The sequence below is a fragment of the Lepisma saccharinum genome, chromosome 30 (genome assembly GCF_977018435.1).
Source record: "Lepisma saccharinum chromosome 30, izLepSacc3.1, whole genome shotgun sequence".
Classification (NCBI taxonomy): Eukaryota; Metazoa; Arthropoda; class Insecta; order Zygentoma; family Lepismatidae; genus Lepisma; species Lepisma saccharinum.
This window is the reverse complement of record NC_139258.1, coordinates 15,135,119-15,155,775: the sequence shown is the minus strand read 5'-3', so window position 1 is coordinate 15,155,775 and position 20,657 is coordinate 15,135,119. Positions and strand designations below refer to the sequence as shown.

Below are 20,657 nucleotides of genomic sequence, written 5' to 3'. Positions count from 1 at the left end.
TCCTCATACGTGTCCCCTTTCAGGTCTTCAAACTTCTTCTCATACCATTCTTTTTCCATCACGACTGTGGCCCCTCCCTTATCTGCCTGTTCCACCACCACATCGTTCCTTGTCTTGAAAGAAGAAAAGAGAGAGGAAGAAGAGGAAGGGGTTATCTACGAGGTGAAGTGCAGAGGATGTGAAAGTGTATATATAGGGGAAACGAAGAAGAGACTTAAAGACAGGTTAAAGCAACACATGGATGATGTGAGATTGAAGAGAGACAGGAATGCCATATTCAAACACACTAGAGAAACAGGACATGAAGTTGAATGGGATTCGGCTAGGCGAATAGGAAAAGAGACGAGAGAACTAGTGAGAAAATGGAAGGAGGCCAAAGAAATAGAAAAGAAAGGAGAAGACATCATGAATTGGAATGGAGGACTCAAGATAAACAAGGAATGGAAGAGTGTGTTAGAGAAAGTTGAAAGGATGAAGAAAAAAGAAGTATGAACAAGAAAGAAAGAAGAGAAAAGAAGAAGACCAGAGGAGGAGGTATCCATAACCAAAAAGGCAGGAGGTGGGGGAGTGGTAAGCAGGTGGTTCTAGACTCTTGCTAATCTTGACCTGTCAATCACCTGTCAGTTTAGTAGACCAATTAGTCAACAACTGTCAGGAGGTGATATGTTTAATTCCTATGGAGAAATCTTCCTAGATAAGGACTGTCAACTTGATTTGTTGTTGTGTAGCTAGTGACCCTACTGTGTGTATGTAATCTTTCTGTGTGTAGTATATTTCATCATTTTAGTTTAGTTCTTCGTCTGAGGAAGACCCTGATACAGGGTTGAAACGTTACCTGTTAAGTGTTTTTATCTTAATAATAAATTGCCTTGGTCAGCAACTCAGTGTTTTTAAATATGGAAACAATGCTTAATTATATTATAAATTTTACATACGGTAGTGTTCTAGGGTTAATTTGGTTTTCAAAAAATCAGAAAAAGAGGAGCAATGGGGCACATCATACACCGAAAAGTTGTTCGACTGATTTGGCCCTCAATAAGCTGTTCATACAATGGTATTTATTTGGTTTATATTTTGTCACTTAAATAAAAATAAAGGTTTGATGTAAATTAAATGTACATGTATATTAGGTGTAAGCCAAAGTTTTCAATCGAGTATCTTATGTAAGCATCCCAAATAATTTTCTTGCTTTCTGGGGGATTCTCAGCTATTGCTGGATTCAAAGTACATATAATTTGAAATCATGCCTGATTTGAGGGGAGGAGAAATGCTTGTAATCCTGTCATAACATGTCCCAAGGCAGGTTGAGAAAGGAGAAGGAATGGTAGAAGAGTAACATCCTATAAATAAATATTGGTTCAGCTGGTGCGGTTGATATGAGAGACCCTTATCAGGATTACAAAGGATTCGGAAGAGCACAGTACATCATGTACGGAGGGAAATATCATAGACTGTGAAAACTATCTTTCCTCGGTGGTAATGAATACTGGAGGAAAACCTGAATAAGATTTTGAAGAGGAGCATGCAGCATTTCACCCGGGGATATAGAGACACAGCACATGAATTAATGGCAGGGGGAGGGGGAAGATGCTGGGGATTTCCCCCTAACAAAAAGAATTAATACTAGCAAAACAAAATTATCTTTATCCCTGCTGGAGATGTTTTTATCCCCCTCAAAGAAAATGGAATTGAAAGAATATGGTACAGGGTGCGAAATCATTTAAGACTGGTGGGGGAAGAAGGATCTTAATCTACAAACCCCCTCCCCGCAAACATACAAATAAATTATAGGATATACATATTTATAATGCTATTAATAGTAAAAATGAATTACTAAATTCAAAATATAATAATTATTAATTAAACAAAAATAAATAAATTTGTTACTTTTAAATATATTGATATAAAGTAGCAAACTACATCCTTTACTAAGGATGGTTGAAGTGGTTTTATTATGTGTAAGTTTTTTTAAGTTTTTGCTTATGTTAATATAAATCAATTAGATTTCACAGTTATTATTGTTTTGCATTCTTGTTTTACTATCATTGTGTGTATTGATGTAGATTTATTAATTATCTCTTGAGAGATAAAAAGCATTGAACACTCACAACTACACTAATTTGTGTACGTATTCAATATTATTCTTAGTACAGTATAACCTTGTGGATTAAAGGACACCATTCTGCAACTGACCAACCTCACTGAGCCAACACAACAGCAGACTGTTTCAGTTCAACTTTTCATGGAATGGTGCTCACATTTTACATGTATTCAAAAGTGTTCACAAGAAGCTTGTGGTTTGTTAGATGAACGTTACATAGAAATTTGCTCAAGTTTTTGGTGTTATTAGTTCGATAGCTCTTCTTGTGTATGAGTTGGGGTTTTCTTATGTAAACATAGCAAGTGTTTCTAAATTATGTGTAAAGTTATCAAAAGATTTAATGACCTACATTAGAACCAATGTTCTATGGGTTTTTGAACTGCAAAACAATAGTTTACTTTACTGATTGGTGACACATATACAAATTTGCACCCCCCCCAAAAAAAAAAGAGACATCCCAAAATTACATCACAAATATGACAATGAGTGGGCATCCTTGAACGCAAGAAGCTTAATTTGCACAGTCGAGAGACAGGACACATCGTCCATTGAGAATGCAAATGTTCTATCTCCAAATTGTAAACAAAGGCTGTGGTCTATTTAGGATGTAATTGTTTCACTCTGCAATTGTCTAATGCCTACATACAACAAATATTGATATATTTAGAGACTTTTTGGTCCATGTGCAAAATTTGGAAACCGCGACGAGAGTGCAAACTCCAACAGCCAAAGAAACCTTATGACAAATTCCTCAACCAACTACAAGCGCCATCTGAGTATGAGATAAACCACTTGCATTCTAACCTCAGTCACTTGTGGGATATGCTTAACAACATGGCCGTATTTAGAGGGGGGGTTTCTAGGGTTCAAACCCCCCCCGAAACTTCTGACATGTTGGATTAATGGAAGTTCAGAAACCAAAATCTGTAACAAATTTTCAATTTTTTTTCGAAGCATCACAAAAATACATGGAGACAATGTTCAAACGATCGAGCTAGAATTTTCAGACATTTGGAATTCTGAAACTTGAGTGAAACAGGATTTATTCTCAGAATCGTAGCCCACCCGCGACACCTACATTATCACTTCTGCTGCCATCTTTCCAGTGTTGCTCCCGCGTCACAAGGAATATAGACTGAAGAGTCCCTTATGATTGTCCCAAAATTCCCTTTCCAGCTTTCAAATTCCGTGTCCGATAAAGTCGAATTCAAACCTAGGATCTCCTTTTTACTAGCGCATTTAGTTCGCGATTAAGGTTACAATCCATGCACCAGGCTAAGTTTTTAAAAAGAATAACTGGTTCCACACTTTTCAAAATTCCAAAAATTTAATTTTAAAGTCAAACAACAAAAGCTTTATGACTAAAATTTCCATCTAACTTTTAAAGCTTTTCTCTTGAAGGTATCTAAAGTTTAATGATGAAGTATAATAATTGTGCATTTCAGTACACACTGTATGAAACGCAAAAAAGAACAAAAAGAAACTTGTGCTGGATATTCACTCACTCTGCTGGATTGAGTAAGCCCCCTCAAGGATATAACAATAATATACTAATTATTATTATTATTAGTATTATTATTATGGAATATAATTGTTTTATTATTATGAAATTTTAATTATTATTGTACAATTATTGTTATTATTTCTATTATTCAAATTTCTGGCGACGCCCATGGGAACAATTATGAATGAACCCCCCCGAAATTTTTTCCTGCCTACGGCCATGCTTAACAATGGTAGTGGTCTTCGGTTCTTACTTTTGTTGTTAACAGACACGAATTTTCATTAATAGTGGATTCAGAGTAGTTGATTGATTCCCCAAAATATGAATTATTTATTTTACTTTGCTACCAAATGGCAAATTTATAATTAAATTGTTTCATCTCCAGCTCGTTTCCAGAATGCAGTGTTATATCTGGTAGATAGAACACTGGCATTCTCAAATCGTAGCTGGTGTTGCATGCAATTGCTATATTAGAAATTTCGACAATGAATACAGCATTAATACCTAACGAAACAACAACTAATTTTTAGAAAGGCGTCAATATATCAGCCTTTGGAATGGCACAAACTTTCAGCACAATCGTGATAAAGTCCAATAAATATATCATGTCAAACTTTAAAGGGCTCTCCTGAAAAAAGGAAAATGGACATAGAAAAATTACATTCTCAGTGGACGATATATCCTCAATTCAGACCATATGGAAAATATTCTTCAGCCATTTCTCCAATGGAAAGTTCCTTTTGATGGAGTGCAATGGAAGCAATTATAACAATGACCTGGCCAAACGTGTCTGGAGGAGTAAAGTTGAGATATGAGAAAGTAGAAGTGATTAAATAAGGCAGTCATTTATCGCGAATGAAGGAGTAAAACAAGTAGATAGTCTGAGCCCACTTGTCACTACCATTTGTAACTGTTACAGATAAGTGATAAAAATAAGCAAATGTAGGACAGAAAAGACCAAAGTGAGAGTGTGAAGAATGAGGTCAGTTCAATGCTAACCTTTGATGTAGACATAGCAAGAATTATTTTCTGGCTAAAAGAGCTCAACCTCCAACAAAGAAAATATAATGTGCTGTACTTAAAAAAACACTTGCTACTACTGTATTCATAAAATGCTTCCTTTGACCTAACCATTTTCCACTAGATACATTTTCAAATGTAATTTTTGGTCGTGGAGAATGTTCTTTCTGAGTAGTGATAGGATGAGTTAGTCTGCAGACATTTGGTCAAAAACGGCTTGTTGCATTGAACAAGTTCTTGCATCACATTCATTGTTTCCAAATGATATTTCAGCCTAAAGAACGAATGCATGATTTTTAATATCAGCACTGTGTATGTCACTAAGTCTCTTGCTTATCCTCAAAGCATTGACTTTTGCAAAAATTTCGGGAATCGTTTGCCTAGCTACATTAATAAAGATTTTTGTGTCAATTGAAAATACAGAAAAAAACAGTTGTACAAAACGGCACAAGATGAAAAGAATCATTAAATGAAAAGCAGTGGTGGCGATTGGGTTCAAAAACCCAGGGGGTAAGGTGCCAAAACTAGGGGGGGGGGGGGGCAAAGACAGTATATTTAGCATAGTGCGGGGGCAAAATTCGCGAAAACTGGGGGTGGGGGCAACTGCTCCCCCTCACACCCCCTAATCGCTACCACTGGGTCTGGTGGGTGGCTAATGGAAGTAAGATTTGATTGATTAATTAATTTGGTGTTTTAAGTCCACTTTATGCACAATAAGACTAATCGGGACTGGGCCTACAGTTTAAAGTGGGATCCGAAGCACTATGTGCCTCCACAGGGTTCAAACCCGGGACCAGGCACGTATCCAGAGGGTGGCTTAGGGGGCTCGAGCCCCCCCCCCCCGAAAGTTTTAGGTTTACACTAGATAAAATGAGGTTTTTTAGTTTCTTGTGGTGTGAAATAAAATGTGACAATAATTTAAGGAAGGAAATAATTATCGAGGCAAGACGGAGAATGTTCCGTAACCCTATTATTGATAATAGCACGTATCCAAAATGGGGCACAGGGGGCTCGACCCTCTCCCCAGGAAATTTTTCAGTTTACGTTAGATAAAATTAAGTTTTTGGCTTCTTGAGTAATGTGAAAATAATTTAAGGAGAGATATAATTATCGCGGCAAGACTGATAATGTTTTATACCCCTGTTATTGTTAATAGCACTTATCCAAGGTGGGGATGAAATGACTCGAGCCCCCCCCCCCTCTCTCTCAGGAAATTTTTCAATTTACACTAGATAAAATTAGATTTTTGACATCTTGAATAATGTGAAGATAATAAATTTATAAATCTGAGAGAAATAATTCTTGAGACAAGACGGAGTGTGTTCTATAGCACGTATCCAAGGTGGGAATCAGGATGCTCGAGCCCCACCTTCAGGAAATGTTTGTTTACACTAGATAAAATTAGGATTTTGGCTTGTTGAATAATGTGATGATAATTTGGGAGAAATAATTATCGAGAAAAGACGAAGAATGTTATATAACCCTGTCATTGTTAATAGCACGTATCCAAGGTGGGGTTGAGGTGGCTCGAGGCCCACACAGGAATTTTTTTATTTTTCACTAGATAAAATTAGGTTTTTGGCTTTTTGAATAATGTGACTATGATTTAGACAATTATCGAGGCAAGATGGAGAATGTTCTATAACCCTGTTGTTGATAATATTGCATGTAAACTTTTCTTGTGCTTTCGGTGTTGTCGCAGCACACTTGAGTACTATGTAGAGACTTGTCAGCATTTGGAAGCTGCACAATAAAGGTAGCGCCACACGTAGGGCGATTCGTTGTAATTTCTAATCCCTGGAAGGCGGGAGAGGGTACGTTCTTGAATGAGAGAAGGAGTCAACTACTGGCAATATTAACGAATCGTTTTATCTGTGGAACGTTCTAGAATATAATGAGGATATAAATACGCGAATTCAATTTTTCGGTTCATCTCTACAAAGAATCGGTTAAAGAGATTTCAGAGGTAAGTGTGACAATTCATACAGTCGATTAGTGATCAGTCAGCATCCTCTGGTTGCTTTATAAGATATAGTGATTCGAAAATGAAGACATTGACGACGTAGAACTTCCAGGGCCTCAATGTAGTGCTACTTCGGGTCGAGGACCGAAGAGATCAAGCCCCCCCCCCCTCCTCTCTCTCTCTCTCTCTCTCTCTCTCTCTCTCTCTCTCTCTTTCTCAAGTGAATATTTCAGCAGTACCGGATATTGGAGTAGTTTATGAAAACAGAAATAAGCTGCATAGATCAACTGAAAATCAAAGTTTTGAGTGATGATTTAGTTTTGCCAGAACTAAATTTCGTATATGCAGTCAGAGAATTTCATGGTATAAAAAATACTTTTGTTTAAGCCCACTGGGTTCAAAATACATTCAAACACTTTACTACCATAAAGAGACATCCTAAAATTTTATGAATGTTGAGAAGAGAAAGCAAGAAGATGTTGCATATGTAGACATTTTAGGTGGAAATTGCAGGCTCTACCAGGACCCGAATCAGGGCTCTACCAACTGAGCCACCTGGCCATCCTTGACTTCAACCAATTTTTCATTAAAATGTCTACATAGTATACATGTGTATATCAAATCGTAAGGTGTTGCTTGTATAGTGAACAAGCACAGAAAATATAGGAGAGAGAAGAAAACTGAGGAGCATTCCCACCGGTTGAGGAGATTGTTTTTTCTTCTGTGGTCAAGAAGAGCTACTACTTCGAGGTGACAATGACAGTGGCCTACCAAGGGAGATTTTACACCGTGTCGCCTGAGGATTTCACAAGTCGAAATTAGGTTTGTGCGACCTTTCGTGTCGCTAGTGTGTGAAACGCTGCTGTTGATTGGTCCATTCCAATCGATATGTATCGCGTGTCCCTTCGGTCTGAAACCTTCCTAAGTCTTGAAAATCGAGGTCACAAGGATGGAAAATTAGGGCCTTGTTAAGGTTCGGTGTGAAGGCAGGCAGACGACAGCACCCTAAAGGATCATATCCAAACCTGCAGGAAGAACGCATCTTACTTCAATCTCCAATACGGAATGATAAAAACTTGAGGTGAGTTGATTTTAAAAAATGTGTCCGAGATAAAAAGAGGCGTGCTCAGGATTTTTGGAAGGGAGAGGGGTTACGCATACTATTTTTGGTGGTCAGTCCTGATTTTGCTATTTTTTTTCCTGTCTTTGACGTTCCTCTTTTTTTTTTTTTTTTTTTTTTTTTGTTAAAGGAATACTGGGTCAAATGGGGTTATGACCTCACCAATCCTCCCTTGGACACACATCACTGGAGATAAATGAATAAGCATTTGATCATACTCGGAGATGAAACATTAGATGTGTTGCGAACGGAAGAGTTTTTATTGTGCATTAATTGTTTCGTGATCCAGCTGTATTCGAGAAGACTTCCTTTGTTTCGTGCCGATATATGACATGACAGCGGAAGCTGTGACAGGCATTTTTGAACACTTGTGAGTGCTAAGGCCTGAATATGAACAATTTGGTGGGTTTCGGATTTTATAAGAGCTGCAAACATGGGAGGACAAGACACGTTAGTGGTGTTCAGGCTCGAATCAGAGATACATATTCGAGAGCTGTCTGCGTCCAGTTTGCAGCCCACAATTTGAATCTCGTGTTGTCGAGTGGATTGTCCATCCCGTGCATGTGTAACAGCTTCGTAAAAACACTTAAAGACACCATAGATGTTTTTATGTGTGATGGGAAGAAATGGACAAAGACACATACTGAGATGGTTCCGGGACACAATGTTAATGCATGTAAACAGAGAAGTCGAGTGGTAAAAAATGTTCCAATTTCACATTCTGATTAAAATGACAGGCTTCAGTGGTGACGATTTAAGGGATAGTTGCTCCCCATTTTTTTGCCTCAACATTATGGCCTCTTAATGTTAAGCCTTGTCTACCAAGAGAAAGTAAACTTTCCTTGCACCACCCTCCCCCCCCCCTTCCCCCTGATTTGGAACCCAATTGCCACCACTGGTCTTAAACATACAATTGTGAGGTTCTTACTATACCCCTTAAAAAAATGGTGTTGAGCCCCCCCGAAAGGAATTCCTGGATACGTGCCTGCCCGGGACCCCTTGATTACAAGGTGACGACGCTGCCACTGCACCATCGGGGTGTACACTTGGGCCTTCTTCCTTCTGGTCTTGCCGCCAGAAACTGTTTCCTTTCCTACTCCATTCCGGTTAATTGACCAAACCACTTTTTCTTTCTTAATGGGTTGGTTTTCTGTGGTTGTTTACCCCAGCTCCTAGCTTATCCTTCCATTTCTTACTCTGCCTCTCTATCTGTTGTACAGTGGGATCCATGAGTATTACCGTGCAAATTGTCCATGACTATTTTAATTAATTTTTCATTCTATGTTTTTTTTAGTGATAGTGATATTGATTTTTATGTTTGCTGGTGCAGAAGTTGTCAACAGCTTGATTAGAGTTTTCTTTTAATTCTTGAAACTCTTATTGGGACAAATAAAGTGCACGAACATGGTGATGGACATTTTGCATGGTAATACTCATGTATCCCACTGTACCTACTATCTTTTGACAACATTCCATTTCTACTGTTGTTATATTTCCTTCCATTCATTAACCAACTTTCAGTTCTGTACAATAGGATTGGTTCAATCACCATTTTATACACTTGATGTTTGGTTCAGTTGATAATATGTAGCATTTGATTTTTGCACATGATTTGAAACTTCTCACTGGTTTTCCATTTTGATGAAGTATCATTTCAAAATATTTATAGCTTGAGACCTATTCAAGTTGGTTTCCATTAGAGCTTATGTTAAGTTTCCTACTTGATCTTCTGTTCTGTACACCTTCATCACTTTAGTCTTACTTTCATTAGGGCCTCCCCTACGTTTCACCTACGTCACAAACTGTTGCATTGTGGCTTCGAGCAGCTATGATTGAGGCCAGTTCTTGTAAGCATACGGAATTCAAGCAGGTGGGCAGGAGATACTAATACAGACATTCGTGATTTAAAAGAAACGTTCAGCTCGTGCAGATGTAACGAACACTATGTGTTGGATATTTCCTTGCAAAGGACAAATAAAATTGGTTGCAAACATGGCGACTGTGAGCATCCTGATGTCACATGAAGCCCACCTATACTGTAAGAGCATAGGAAGCAGAGAAAGAAGAAGATGAATGCTCACTTAAAAAATATAAAAATGATTCTTGGATTAATGCATTAAAATAATTCTCAAAAACATTGGAGGTGTGTTTACTGCTGTGGGTACAAATCGAATACAGTAAAACTTCTCAATAACTGACAGGCCGGGGTGGGGGGGGATAAATGTCTGTTATTAAGAAGAGTCAGCTATTCAGAAAAATGTGTAGGATATTACACAATAGGATAAGCATATTACAGTACGTACTTTATGAACATAATATTTTTAAAACCATTCAATTGATAAGTTGTCAACTTTCAAGCCCAGGGTATTGGGAAATGAACGTTTACCAGAAAGATTTTCATTTCCAGTCCATAATTTAAGGATGTCACTTTTGTTTCTTAAAATGTCACTGATCTGTGTTTTTCCAACAGCAAAACACACGGCCATGTCTCAAACACTAAGTTTCTCTTTCTCGTAGACTTTGATGACTTCAACTTTTTCCTTTAAAGTAGCAGAAGTGACACACACTTCTCAAGATAAACATAAAGAATACTGTCTACTGTCAGCACATTTAAAAAGAAATACATTTGGTGTAACATGAAACAATGCACGCTAGTTCGAAATACTGGCCATTGTTGTGTCAAATTCCAGGAATTGCGACCATTTTCTTTCAGGCTGTCCGTTATTAAGAAGTTTTATTTGCATTTGGTTTGGTTTGAGTTGCTGTTTTAAGTCCACTTTATTCACAGTAAGGCTAATCGGGACTGGACCTACAGTTTAAAGTGGGATCCGAACCACTTGTGCCTCCACCGGGTATCGAACCCAGGACCCCTTGATTACAAGGCAATAAAATTACCACTGCACCATGGGGGAGGCCCCTATTTGCATTTGGGAGGTAGTTTTCAGTTTCCGCTTCCTTTATTAAGAATGTTGGTTATTGAGAAGTAATATTGCCATTAAACCAAATGTATTTCTGCCGGGAAATTTAAAAATGTCTGTAATTTAGAGGTGTCCGTTAGGAGAACTTTTACTGTACTAGGAAATTAAATTTCATTGCTTACACATTCTTAAATAAACTGACCAATCTGGTTAATTTATATGAACTGGTGTATGATATGCCTATCCAGATACCAGATGTCTTTCTTGTAACTAATAGTTTTGAACAATAAATATATGTTGATTTGTTATCCTATGTCAATAATTCATATTCAAAATAATATGTATCTTTGAATGAAACTATAACTATCCAAATGAAAAGTTGAACTATAAAATCATGTTTTCTATTAGTATGGATATGAACTCCTTACAAAGCATCCTCCCACAGGTTCCTGTGGTTATTGTAAATTTCTCCTAACCCCACGAATGTTCAGAAGTGGTGGGGGCCACCACCCTCAGAAAATAAATGTCACCATAAAATGATATATTTCACATCATTTAATGAACGGTAATTTGTGTTAATTATTATAAGGACATTGCAGGAACATGATAACTTCAAGTTGAAAGAGTGTTTTTGAGGGGGGGGCAATGTTATTATTGGGGAATGATGCCTTGTTTGTTCCCCTTGGCAAAAAAAAATAACTTCCTAGCCCTTCCTTTAAAAAAAAATATGTGTTGAATGTCCATATCTGACCATGTCTGCTAGAGACAATTTCACCAGTTGCGTGCCCAGGAGTTATGCATACCTTTTTTAGTAGTCAGCCCTCATTCTGCCATCTTTTCCTGTCCTTAACATTTTTTTTTAGAAATACTGGGCCAATACCCCACCCCCACAACCCTGACCTTGGACACGCCACTGAATTCCACACATGTAAAACAGGCAAATTCACTTGGTAGCTCAGTTGATAGAGCAATAGCATGGTATGCCAAAGACTCAGGTTCAAGCCCTGGTGAAGGATGCATTTTCCCATAAATTTTCATGAAATACATCACGTGCACTTACTTTGTTTAGCAGTTTTCATGAACTGGGATGGGTTTTTCCACTTGGACTCATTGGCTTCCTCCTTTGCACTGCTCATCTTGACATTGAACTCCCAGGAGCTGTCCTTGTTCATGTTGTAGTGGACTTTACGGGCTGCGTGCGCCCCGTATGGGATAGAAGACATGTCACGACAATCTGAAATGGACAACACAAAGGAAAGTTATAAAAAAATCAGATGCATTCCCAAGGTTTACAAGTATTTACGCAGATATCACAGAAAACTTGCTACACGTTTGCCATGTCAAGGGAAGAAGCTTGCAGCAAGTTTGCTATGAGTTTGCTGCAAGTTTGCATTCAGCTATTTAGTTACCAAAAGTGGAAGTTGCAATGTCATTCGGACACACTTGGACAGTACCATGTACTGAAGGGTAGCAAGTCTAACAGTAATTGATCACTCAATCTTACAGCTTTCAGACATTTTAAATCACAATTTTTATTAGGGATCAGACAGATTAATCAGTACTCAATAAGTATCAGCCGATATAGGCATATTGGTTTATTGGTAAAATTACTGGTTATTTTACCAATCTGATATATCTAGAATTATCTTGTAATTAGTGCAAAATTCTGCCTTTTTTTTAAATGGTTAATTTAAAAAGTAAATCTTTAAATATGCAACTTCTTTTGCATTACAGTCACCTCAAAACACATTTATTAAGAAGGTCAATGAACTATTCAGGTTCTTCAAGGACCATTTGGAATTTTACATTGGATCGGTATAATATCAGTTATCGGTAAATTTTGTATCGGTTCTTAATCAGTATCAGCCAAAATTTCAATCGCCCCTTCCTTAATTTTTCTTATCTGGAAAGAACTCCTCAATCTGCCTTTTCTGCCATCTGTTGCTTCTTCCCCATTCCACTGCCTCTATCCCACCTACCATTGCAATGGTTCAAACACCTTTGGGGCTGATAGAGGGATAGTTTCACTCCGTTTTTTTTATTTTGTCTGAGGAACTTGATGAAGACATTTCTGCACTTATTAAGTACTTACACCACAAATTTTACACATTACATTTAGGCATAATAGAATTGGGCACGATGAGAAATTATGCAAAGAAATGTGTTAAAGGGCAAAATTTCAGCTGCTGTTCTGTGTGATGAACTAAAAATGAAGCAAATGAACAGATCACACATGTAATTTCAAAGATATGACAATCAAATATTTAACTGTGAAATTTGATGTACCAAACTTTGACTTGATGCATTTTAAGTTTATTTATTTATTTATTTATTTCTCTTTTTCCCGAAGACCCTTGGTGAAAGGGCATGGAAAGCATCAAATTACAGAGATTGTTACATTTTTTAGTGAAAATGTTACCTTTTTGCATTCATTACAGATATACATATTCACACACATTAACATGTGCATAGATAAAACTACAGCTAGGAACATTTTAGGACTACATATTTATAGCGTTATAATATTTTGTTAATTCTACAATACACAATCAAATAGGCCAGCAAATAATGAAAAATTATAATGATATGACAGAAATAAAAGTAATAACATGTGTGTAGATAAAGCCATAACCGGGTACATTTTCACTACAGGTTTACAGTTGCAGAACTTGTGAAAAATTTACACAATGAATAGGTGTTTATACATAATGAACATACATATTGGTTAATAATTTAATATACTCAGAGTGGTTACCCACATATTTCTTAATGTCTATCATTCAATTTTTATTACATATTGGATACATGCGTTTTCATATATTTCTTGACTATTAAAAAAAATGTGCAAAAAATTCGCTATTTACAATGTTCTACTTGCACAATTTCACCTATTACTTGTGTATCTAAACTTCATGTGGGTTTTTCAATGTATTCTGATACACTGTACAGGGCTCTGTTTGTGGGGTATGTTTTGATTGCCTGCATTTGTTTATTTTGGGGAGTGACAGTATGGTAGACAGAAAATTCCTGGAAATCACTCGCAACAGGAATTGACCAGGTAGTCATGCATGCTACAGGGAATGGTTGATTTGATTTATTTTACTTTGCTTTTCTGTCACTTTTGGCTGATCGTGAAGATCAGGATTACTGATGATATGATAAAATTGATGATCCTCTTAAAGAACATCAATGCCCAGCCCGGAATTCGATCCCAGGATCCAAGGCATTGTAGCATGCTGTGCTAACCAATCTGCCACGAAGGCCGGCTTACTTTTTATGACACCATGACACACCACACAGACACACAGGGAGAGAGAGAGAAAAAGCATTCAGCACTCACAACCAGACTTAAGCCAAAACTACTTTTTGTCTTTTGTTGTTATAGCAAAAAATCTCTTCTCTGAAAATTTTTGGTGCGGGAATTTTTGAGGCCAAGATTGTTGGTGGGGCGAAATACCCCTTGTTCCCAAGGATTTTGCACCGTGATCGGAACTGGATCTACAGTTTAAAGTGGGATTCAAACTACTATGTGCCTCCACTGGGTATCGGGTATCGAACCCTGGACCCCTTGATTACAAGGGGCATCGATGTTACCACTATGCTATCAAGGAGTCCTTGACATTTCTGTAAGGCTGGAGTCAAACCACTGATAGCCGGACCCTGTGGCCGAGTGAATAGCACATCGCGCTGCGACGCCAAGGGTCCCGGGTTCGAATCCCGCTTGGGCTTGGTTGTTTGTGAATGTCCATTCATCAATTTCATCACTCATCCCCATCTTCGCAAATTAGCCAAGAGGCACAAAACGCGAAGTAAAATAAACTAAATCAATCAATGAAACCACTGATATAAATTTGAACAGAAAAAATAATATTAAAATTATTATGTTATAGAAACAATAATAAACTATTATTATTGTATTGTCCTTATGAAGACTCAGTATATCAGATGAGTGACCATCGTTTTCCAATTTCAAGGGCAAACAGCCTCTCTTTCCTGCCCGCCTACATTAATTGCTTCGCCACCCCACTTGTTCTTTCTATTACTATCCTTATACCGTCCTTTTACCTATTCATGTAACAACAATGTAATATTAATTTATTTGAATGTCTTAATTAATGTTATTTTAATTTATCATTATGATTATGAGACACATGGTTTGGACCCCCTCCTCCGAAATATATTTCTAGATACGTGCCTGCCCTTGGCCGCTCAAAGTGACATGTTATACACGATCAACATGTGTGGCTTAAATAATATCAATTAATCCATCGAAGAACACATACATTCCTTTAGGAATAGATATAATCAGTGGCGGCGATTGGGGGGGCAGTTGTCCCCACTTTTCGCCACTTTTGCCCCTGCACTATGATAAACCTTATATACAAAGGGAAATAAATTGTATTTTCACCCAGTTTTGGCACCTTGAACCCCGGGTGTTGGAACTCAATCGCCGCCACTGGATATAATTATTTTTGGTCATCACGTATATTTTCCTGGCCAATAAAGGCTGCATTCCAAATCAAGTATCTGTGGGCACAGGATTATCATCAATGGTTTTCGCAGGTCATCTAAACTAAAATGTTTATTGTATCGATACTATATCAAAGATCATTGCATTTCGAGATAATTTCGAATTGCGAAAGCTTGAACGTAACAGCTATCAAAACAGGATATCAGCACGGGAAGTTTTTTGCATTTATTGGATTTAATACTCGTGTCCGTTCTGTGAACTCAGTCGTTTTTTTTTTACTTGGGGTTATGCCGATAAGGCGGAAACAAAAAAAAATCATACTCAAGTGTATCAAGGTCAAGGTGAATTATATAGGGTGTCATAAACCGACAAACTTCCAAGCATTCGAAAAATTGCATTTTCTATTCTGTATGTATGCGACAATACATATCAGATCAGATTCGGGTTGTAAAAAGGATTTTTTTAAGTACGCTAATATGGACAAATTGTGTAATCGGTATATACGCGTAACTAATTTTTTTGTTTTTTTCCTCGACCCCTACGTTGCTGCAACCAGACTTACAGGGTATGCACCCTGTGCGAGGTTAATATATTTCTCCGTCCTGTTGGAGAGAGTCCAATCTCGGCTCTGCCCGGAGACGTGACGTCACTGACTGATCAGAAACATTTACATCATAGGCAAGGAACCCAAGGGACGGTCCCCTCACAATGGAGAAGCGCAAAATTCGTAGCCGTTTCTGGGCAGTGAACGAGGTGCCCTGCCCATTCATGTTTGCCTCGTTCACCGTTCAGTGTTTCCAACGCTTGGCAGGCAGTTTATTCGTTCTTCCAGCCTGCAGCAATAAGATAGAAAAAAATCCCTCGAATGCTTTTCTTCGCGCTTGTTCCGGCGACCTGAAAAGTTGACAACACTTTTTATTGCACAAACTAGTCCCTCGTATTTTCAAAAAGATCCTCCTTTCTTCCCATTGTAATACGGATTTGAGTTAGTGTGTGAGTTTGCGTTGCGTTCCGTCTGTGCGTATTGGTCGATTATGAAATAATTAGTTTTTCGCGAGTTTATAGTTACTGTACGTCTTTATTTATTTGTGTAATTGTGTCTGTGTTCCAGCAACTTGACATGCAGAATATCTTCGTAAGTATAAACGAACTTTTTTTGGGGTACATGGCCAATGTAAAGTGTTGTAACTGAACTTAACGCTGCATCATCTTCCTAGTCAGTTATTCATATTAGTGGATAATTGGTGAATATGACATTGAATCATGTAAAAACTTTAATATCTACGCCTTTCAATTCATTGACAATGGAAGAGAAACTGCAGTGTAACATTTTTCTAATCATTCCAGTATCTACCCAAAGTTTAGTTACTGCAAGCGTATAGGGTTCCGACGTCAGTATTCCAGTTTGTTTTTTTTATTCATGTAATTTGTTCTATATGTTGCTGATTTTTCGTATTCCTACGTAGTGAGTATTTAATGCTCTTTGGAGAGATATCTTGATCAGAATGTTAATTTTATTCCAAATTGTTCGAACAATTTACTTACTCCATATCAAGGAACTCCCCTCAAAAACCTTAAAGAGGAATATAGAGGTTAACTACCCCCCCCCCTTTCCACCCAAAAGAAATATGTGCCCTCCCTGACGGAAAAGGCACGCGCCGCCCCTGATAATAATAAAGTTAGGTTATGATTAGGGCTCGGAAGTTGAAGACCTATAAATTGCCCAAAAAAAAGACCTAAAAATTTTAAAAAAGGACCTAAAAACGCAAAAAAGGACGTATAAATGTGATCCAAATTAATTAATAACTTCAGTTTTACATATTTAATGAATATGCGCGGCACCTTCTTATCTGACTTGAGATCTTAGCAGGCGCGTGCTGTCTAGTCGTATACACCATGCTGAAAGTTTCAAAACACGAGAAAGTTGCCACTTACAGAGCGACCTTCCAGACAAGTTACGGTTAAAGGACCTTGTACCGTACCTGCTTCAGTCGTTCAAAAATGTTTTTCTCTCGTTTCAGGGATGGTTCAAATATATATATATATATTATTTCCTTACTACAGAAAGGATGTTTAAGAGGTGATGAACTGATGATGATTCGAATTGAGAATGGGCAGTAACAATGTAGTCGAAAGAAGGTGAAGTTGCAAAAAAAAGCCGTTAAGACCTTAAAAAAGGCTAAAAAAGGACCAATAAGCCAAAAAACGCCGAAAAAGGCAAAAAAGGACAAATAAAACCCACCTTTTTCTGGCCTACAATGAACCTAAATGAACATATATTATGTTGGGCCTCGTCTTCGGACACTAGGGGAAAAAAAAGATTTTTCCTCAACTTACGAGCCCTAGTTATGGTTAATAATAATTATTATTGTTGTTGTTGTTGTTATTGCATAGTCATCGCGATTAGCCAAAAGTGGAAGCAAAGCGACGTACAATAACCTAATTCAATTAATCAATTATTGCATGAACAGGCAAAAATACGATATCAGAACAGAGATACAACATCTATTTATTGTCTAGCTTATGTCTACACTAAAAAACTGTATAAAAACAGCTGTTCTTACAAAGGAATCGATGTCAATTTTAAAAATGAATTATTTATTGAATATAAAAAGGTTGTTAGGTTCAGGCGTTCAGCTGATAAAAAGTCAAGTCTCTGATTATTATTTTCATGCGTATTATTAGTAGCAGTACGCATAAATTTTCGCACGCACTATCAACGCAAAGTTATATAATCGCAAACTATTCCATATCTTTATGTAAGTTCTGTGAAAATAAATCATCTTCATATTATACAGCACTAAACAGTTTTTTGCTGATTTTATTTTAGACTTGATAAGTCTTTCGGGGGATCCGGACTCCTTGGACCCCCGTAAATTTGTCCTTGGATATGCAACATATGTACACGTGTGTGGGTTGTGGGTATGTATACAGAGATAGAGAGAGGAAGGGAAAAAGTAACTGGAAGAAACAGAGAAATAATTCAATTAGTAGTCAAAAAGATGGAAGAAAGAACGAAAGATATTGATAAACACTGGACGAAAAAGGAAAAACAGAAAGTTGGAAGAGAGAAAAAAGGAAATATGGGCAGAGATGCAAAGAGAGAGAGAGAGAGAGTCAGACCAATAGACAACCTTCCTCCAAACTCTTTCCACGTTGAGAATCGTTATAAAATACTGTGTTCGGAAGTAATGAGCTAATTGGTTACTTATAACAAGTACGTAGAACAGTTACATTTTCGACTAACGGTAACTGTGAAGCTTGTAACGGTAAATCAGATACTTTTTTCAACTAACTAGTAACGATATTAATACTGATTAACAAAAGTTTCTTCTAAAGGAAGGAGAAAATGACATAGAAATGTTAATATTAATTTTCAAGTAAACGTTTGCCTTGAATTTTATAACCTTTATGATTTTTATCTTTTCGAAACAGAAATAATAATATTTAATGATATTTGATAATAATTGTTTGGCTTCATCAGTGAAACAACTTGCTTGCAATTCATGCATGAAACACGGTATATGCGTTTTAACTTATCTAGAATAAAGTAACTGAGAAAGTAACTTAGTTATTCTTGGGCGAAGTAACTGTATCTCAGTTACGCTTAAAATTAATCTTTCTACCCACTGGTAAATCATATACATATGTGCTTTTTAAAAATGCAACGTATAATATGCCAAGATCACTATGTCTATTTTTCAAGCATGGTCTAAAATCTTGAGATAATCATTTTCCTTCCCAGTGGATGTTTGTATGGACTTGAGGGTCAGTGTGTTTCACTAAGGTCACTTGTTTTCTTCCCTGGATTACGTCGCGAGGCCCCGTGCCATGGAATGCACGGGGCCTCGCGTGCTATGCCTTCCACGCACATATTATACACGTTTAGATAACGTGTTAGTAACAGACAAGGAGTTTCCGCTTGAAACGTTCATCAAACTCACAAGGAAATTATGTTCTTCAAATATTTGACTTAAATGTTTTTCTGCTCAGTAATTGGGTTTATAGTTTGAGAACAATATTGAGCGAACTTATTGCATAAACAAACATAAGGTCAATTGAGGCTCAAAGTCTATACGTCCACGTTCTTGGTATAGTTTGGCTAGATTAATACACAATTTATTGTAATGCAACCCACATTAGAATCCTGAAATCCCTTCGTGACGTAAGAGGTCCCGGGTCAATACCCGGTGGAGGCACATAGTGGTTCGGATTCCACTTTAAACTGTAGGTCCGTCCCGATTAGCCTTACTGTGCACTTAAAACTCCAAATCAACCAACCAACCCTTCGAGACGTGCGTAGATTGTCTGCGAAAGGAAAATGTTTTCTCATAAAAATAAGGCAAATCAGTTCTACGGAAAGAATAGAAGCTTTAGGGTATTAGATTGATTGATTCTTAATAAACTGCCTCGGTCAGCAACAATCAAACACACTTTAAACGTAACGTTTCTACCCTACATCAGGGTCTTCCTCAGATGAAGAACTAAACTAAATTAATCGTTTTAGTTTAGTTCGTAGTCTGAGAAAGACCCTGATATAGGGTAGAAACGTTACGTTTAAAGTTTGATTTTTAATAAACTGCCTTGGTCAGCAACTTTAGTGTATTTAATATGGAAACAAGGCTTAATTGTGTTATGATTTGTTTTATTTTACTTAGCTTTTCTGCCACTTTGGACAAATCGCGAAGATGAGGATGATGAACAACGAACACTCACGCCCAGACCAAGATTCGAACCCGGGATTTAGGGCACTTGAGACCACGACTTCGAATACAACCAGTTCAATTCCAGAATGAACCGTTTCGACAGTCGAAACGTTTGAACGTGTCGCTGAGAGATCAACTTTCAAACTTGACCCTTCTAATTGCTAATTAGTAAATCTTGTCAAAGCATCGTGTGCAAGGGCTATGCATTGCCAAACTTACCCCAGCAAATGTCGTAAAATATCTCTTCTAAAAACCTGGCCGAAGTCAGGTTGGTGTGTAAGGACGGATCTTCAAACAAATGACTAGAAATCACTGGTTTCCGTTCAGGGATTCTGCTCATACAGAACAGGATTTCAGCTGAAAAATTCGGAACAATAACCTCTCACTATGACTCTTGCTAGAACTCTTGCACGGGCACCGAACAGCGAATGAAAGAAACTTCAATTAGCGTTTCAATTCTTTATGTAAGCTCCGTTGATCAAGTGTTGCCATATACAAGTATATTTGACTTATGGACATACAGTTCAAACTGGACATGCTTATCGTCTGAGCCTGCGCAGTAAAGGGACAGATAAAACAGCAGGAATTGACTTCGTGTGGGTCACGGAGATACCAAAAAGCAGGAAGGGAGCATGGAATAAAGAAAGTTATCTGCTGGCTAGTATCATGCAGTTTTATCGAGTTTGCACGTAGGTCGAACGATCACTTTCAATTTACATTTGAGAAAGAGATTCTTCTTGACATATTGTCGTGACTAATCCTGCCTGACTTGTGCCCCTTTTTCTCAATTTCTTAGCAGTTGTTATCATAAGTCCAGGTCTATTTCATGCACTAAAACTAATATCGACTGCAAC

At 37.5% G+C, this 20,657-nt stretch overlaps 1 protein-coding gene across 1 annotated transcript in view; it reads right to left on the bottom strand.

The window, feature by feature from the left end:
• The window catches only part of LOC145981834 (uncharacterized), a 36,423-nt gene extending 16,128 nt beyond the window's left edge, over positions 1–20,295 (bottom strand). The window contains exons 1-2 of the mRNA XM_083115275.1: positions 20,023–20,295; positions 11,687–11,860 (exon numbers count right to left, since the gene is read on the bottom strand). Of these exons, the coding sequence (XP_082971401.1) occupies positions 11,687–11,860; positions 20,023–20,143 (295 nt within the window). The 5' untranslated portion in view covers positions 20,144–20,295. The remainder of the gene's footprint in view (positions 1–11,686; positions 11,861–20,022) is intronic.
• Positions 20,296–20,657: the final 362 nt, after the last annotated feature.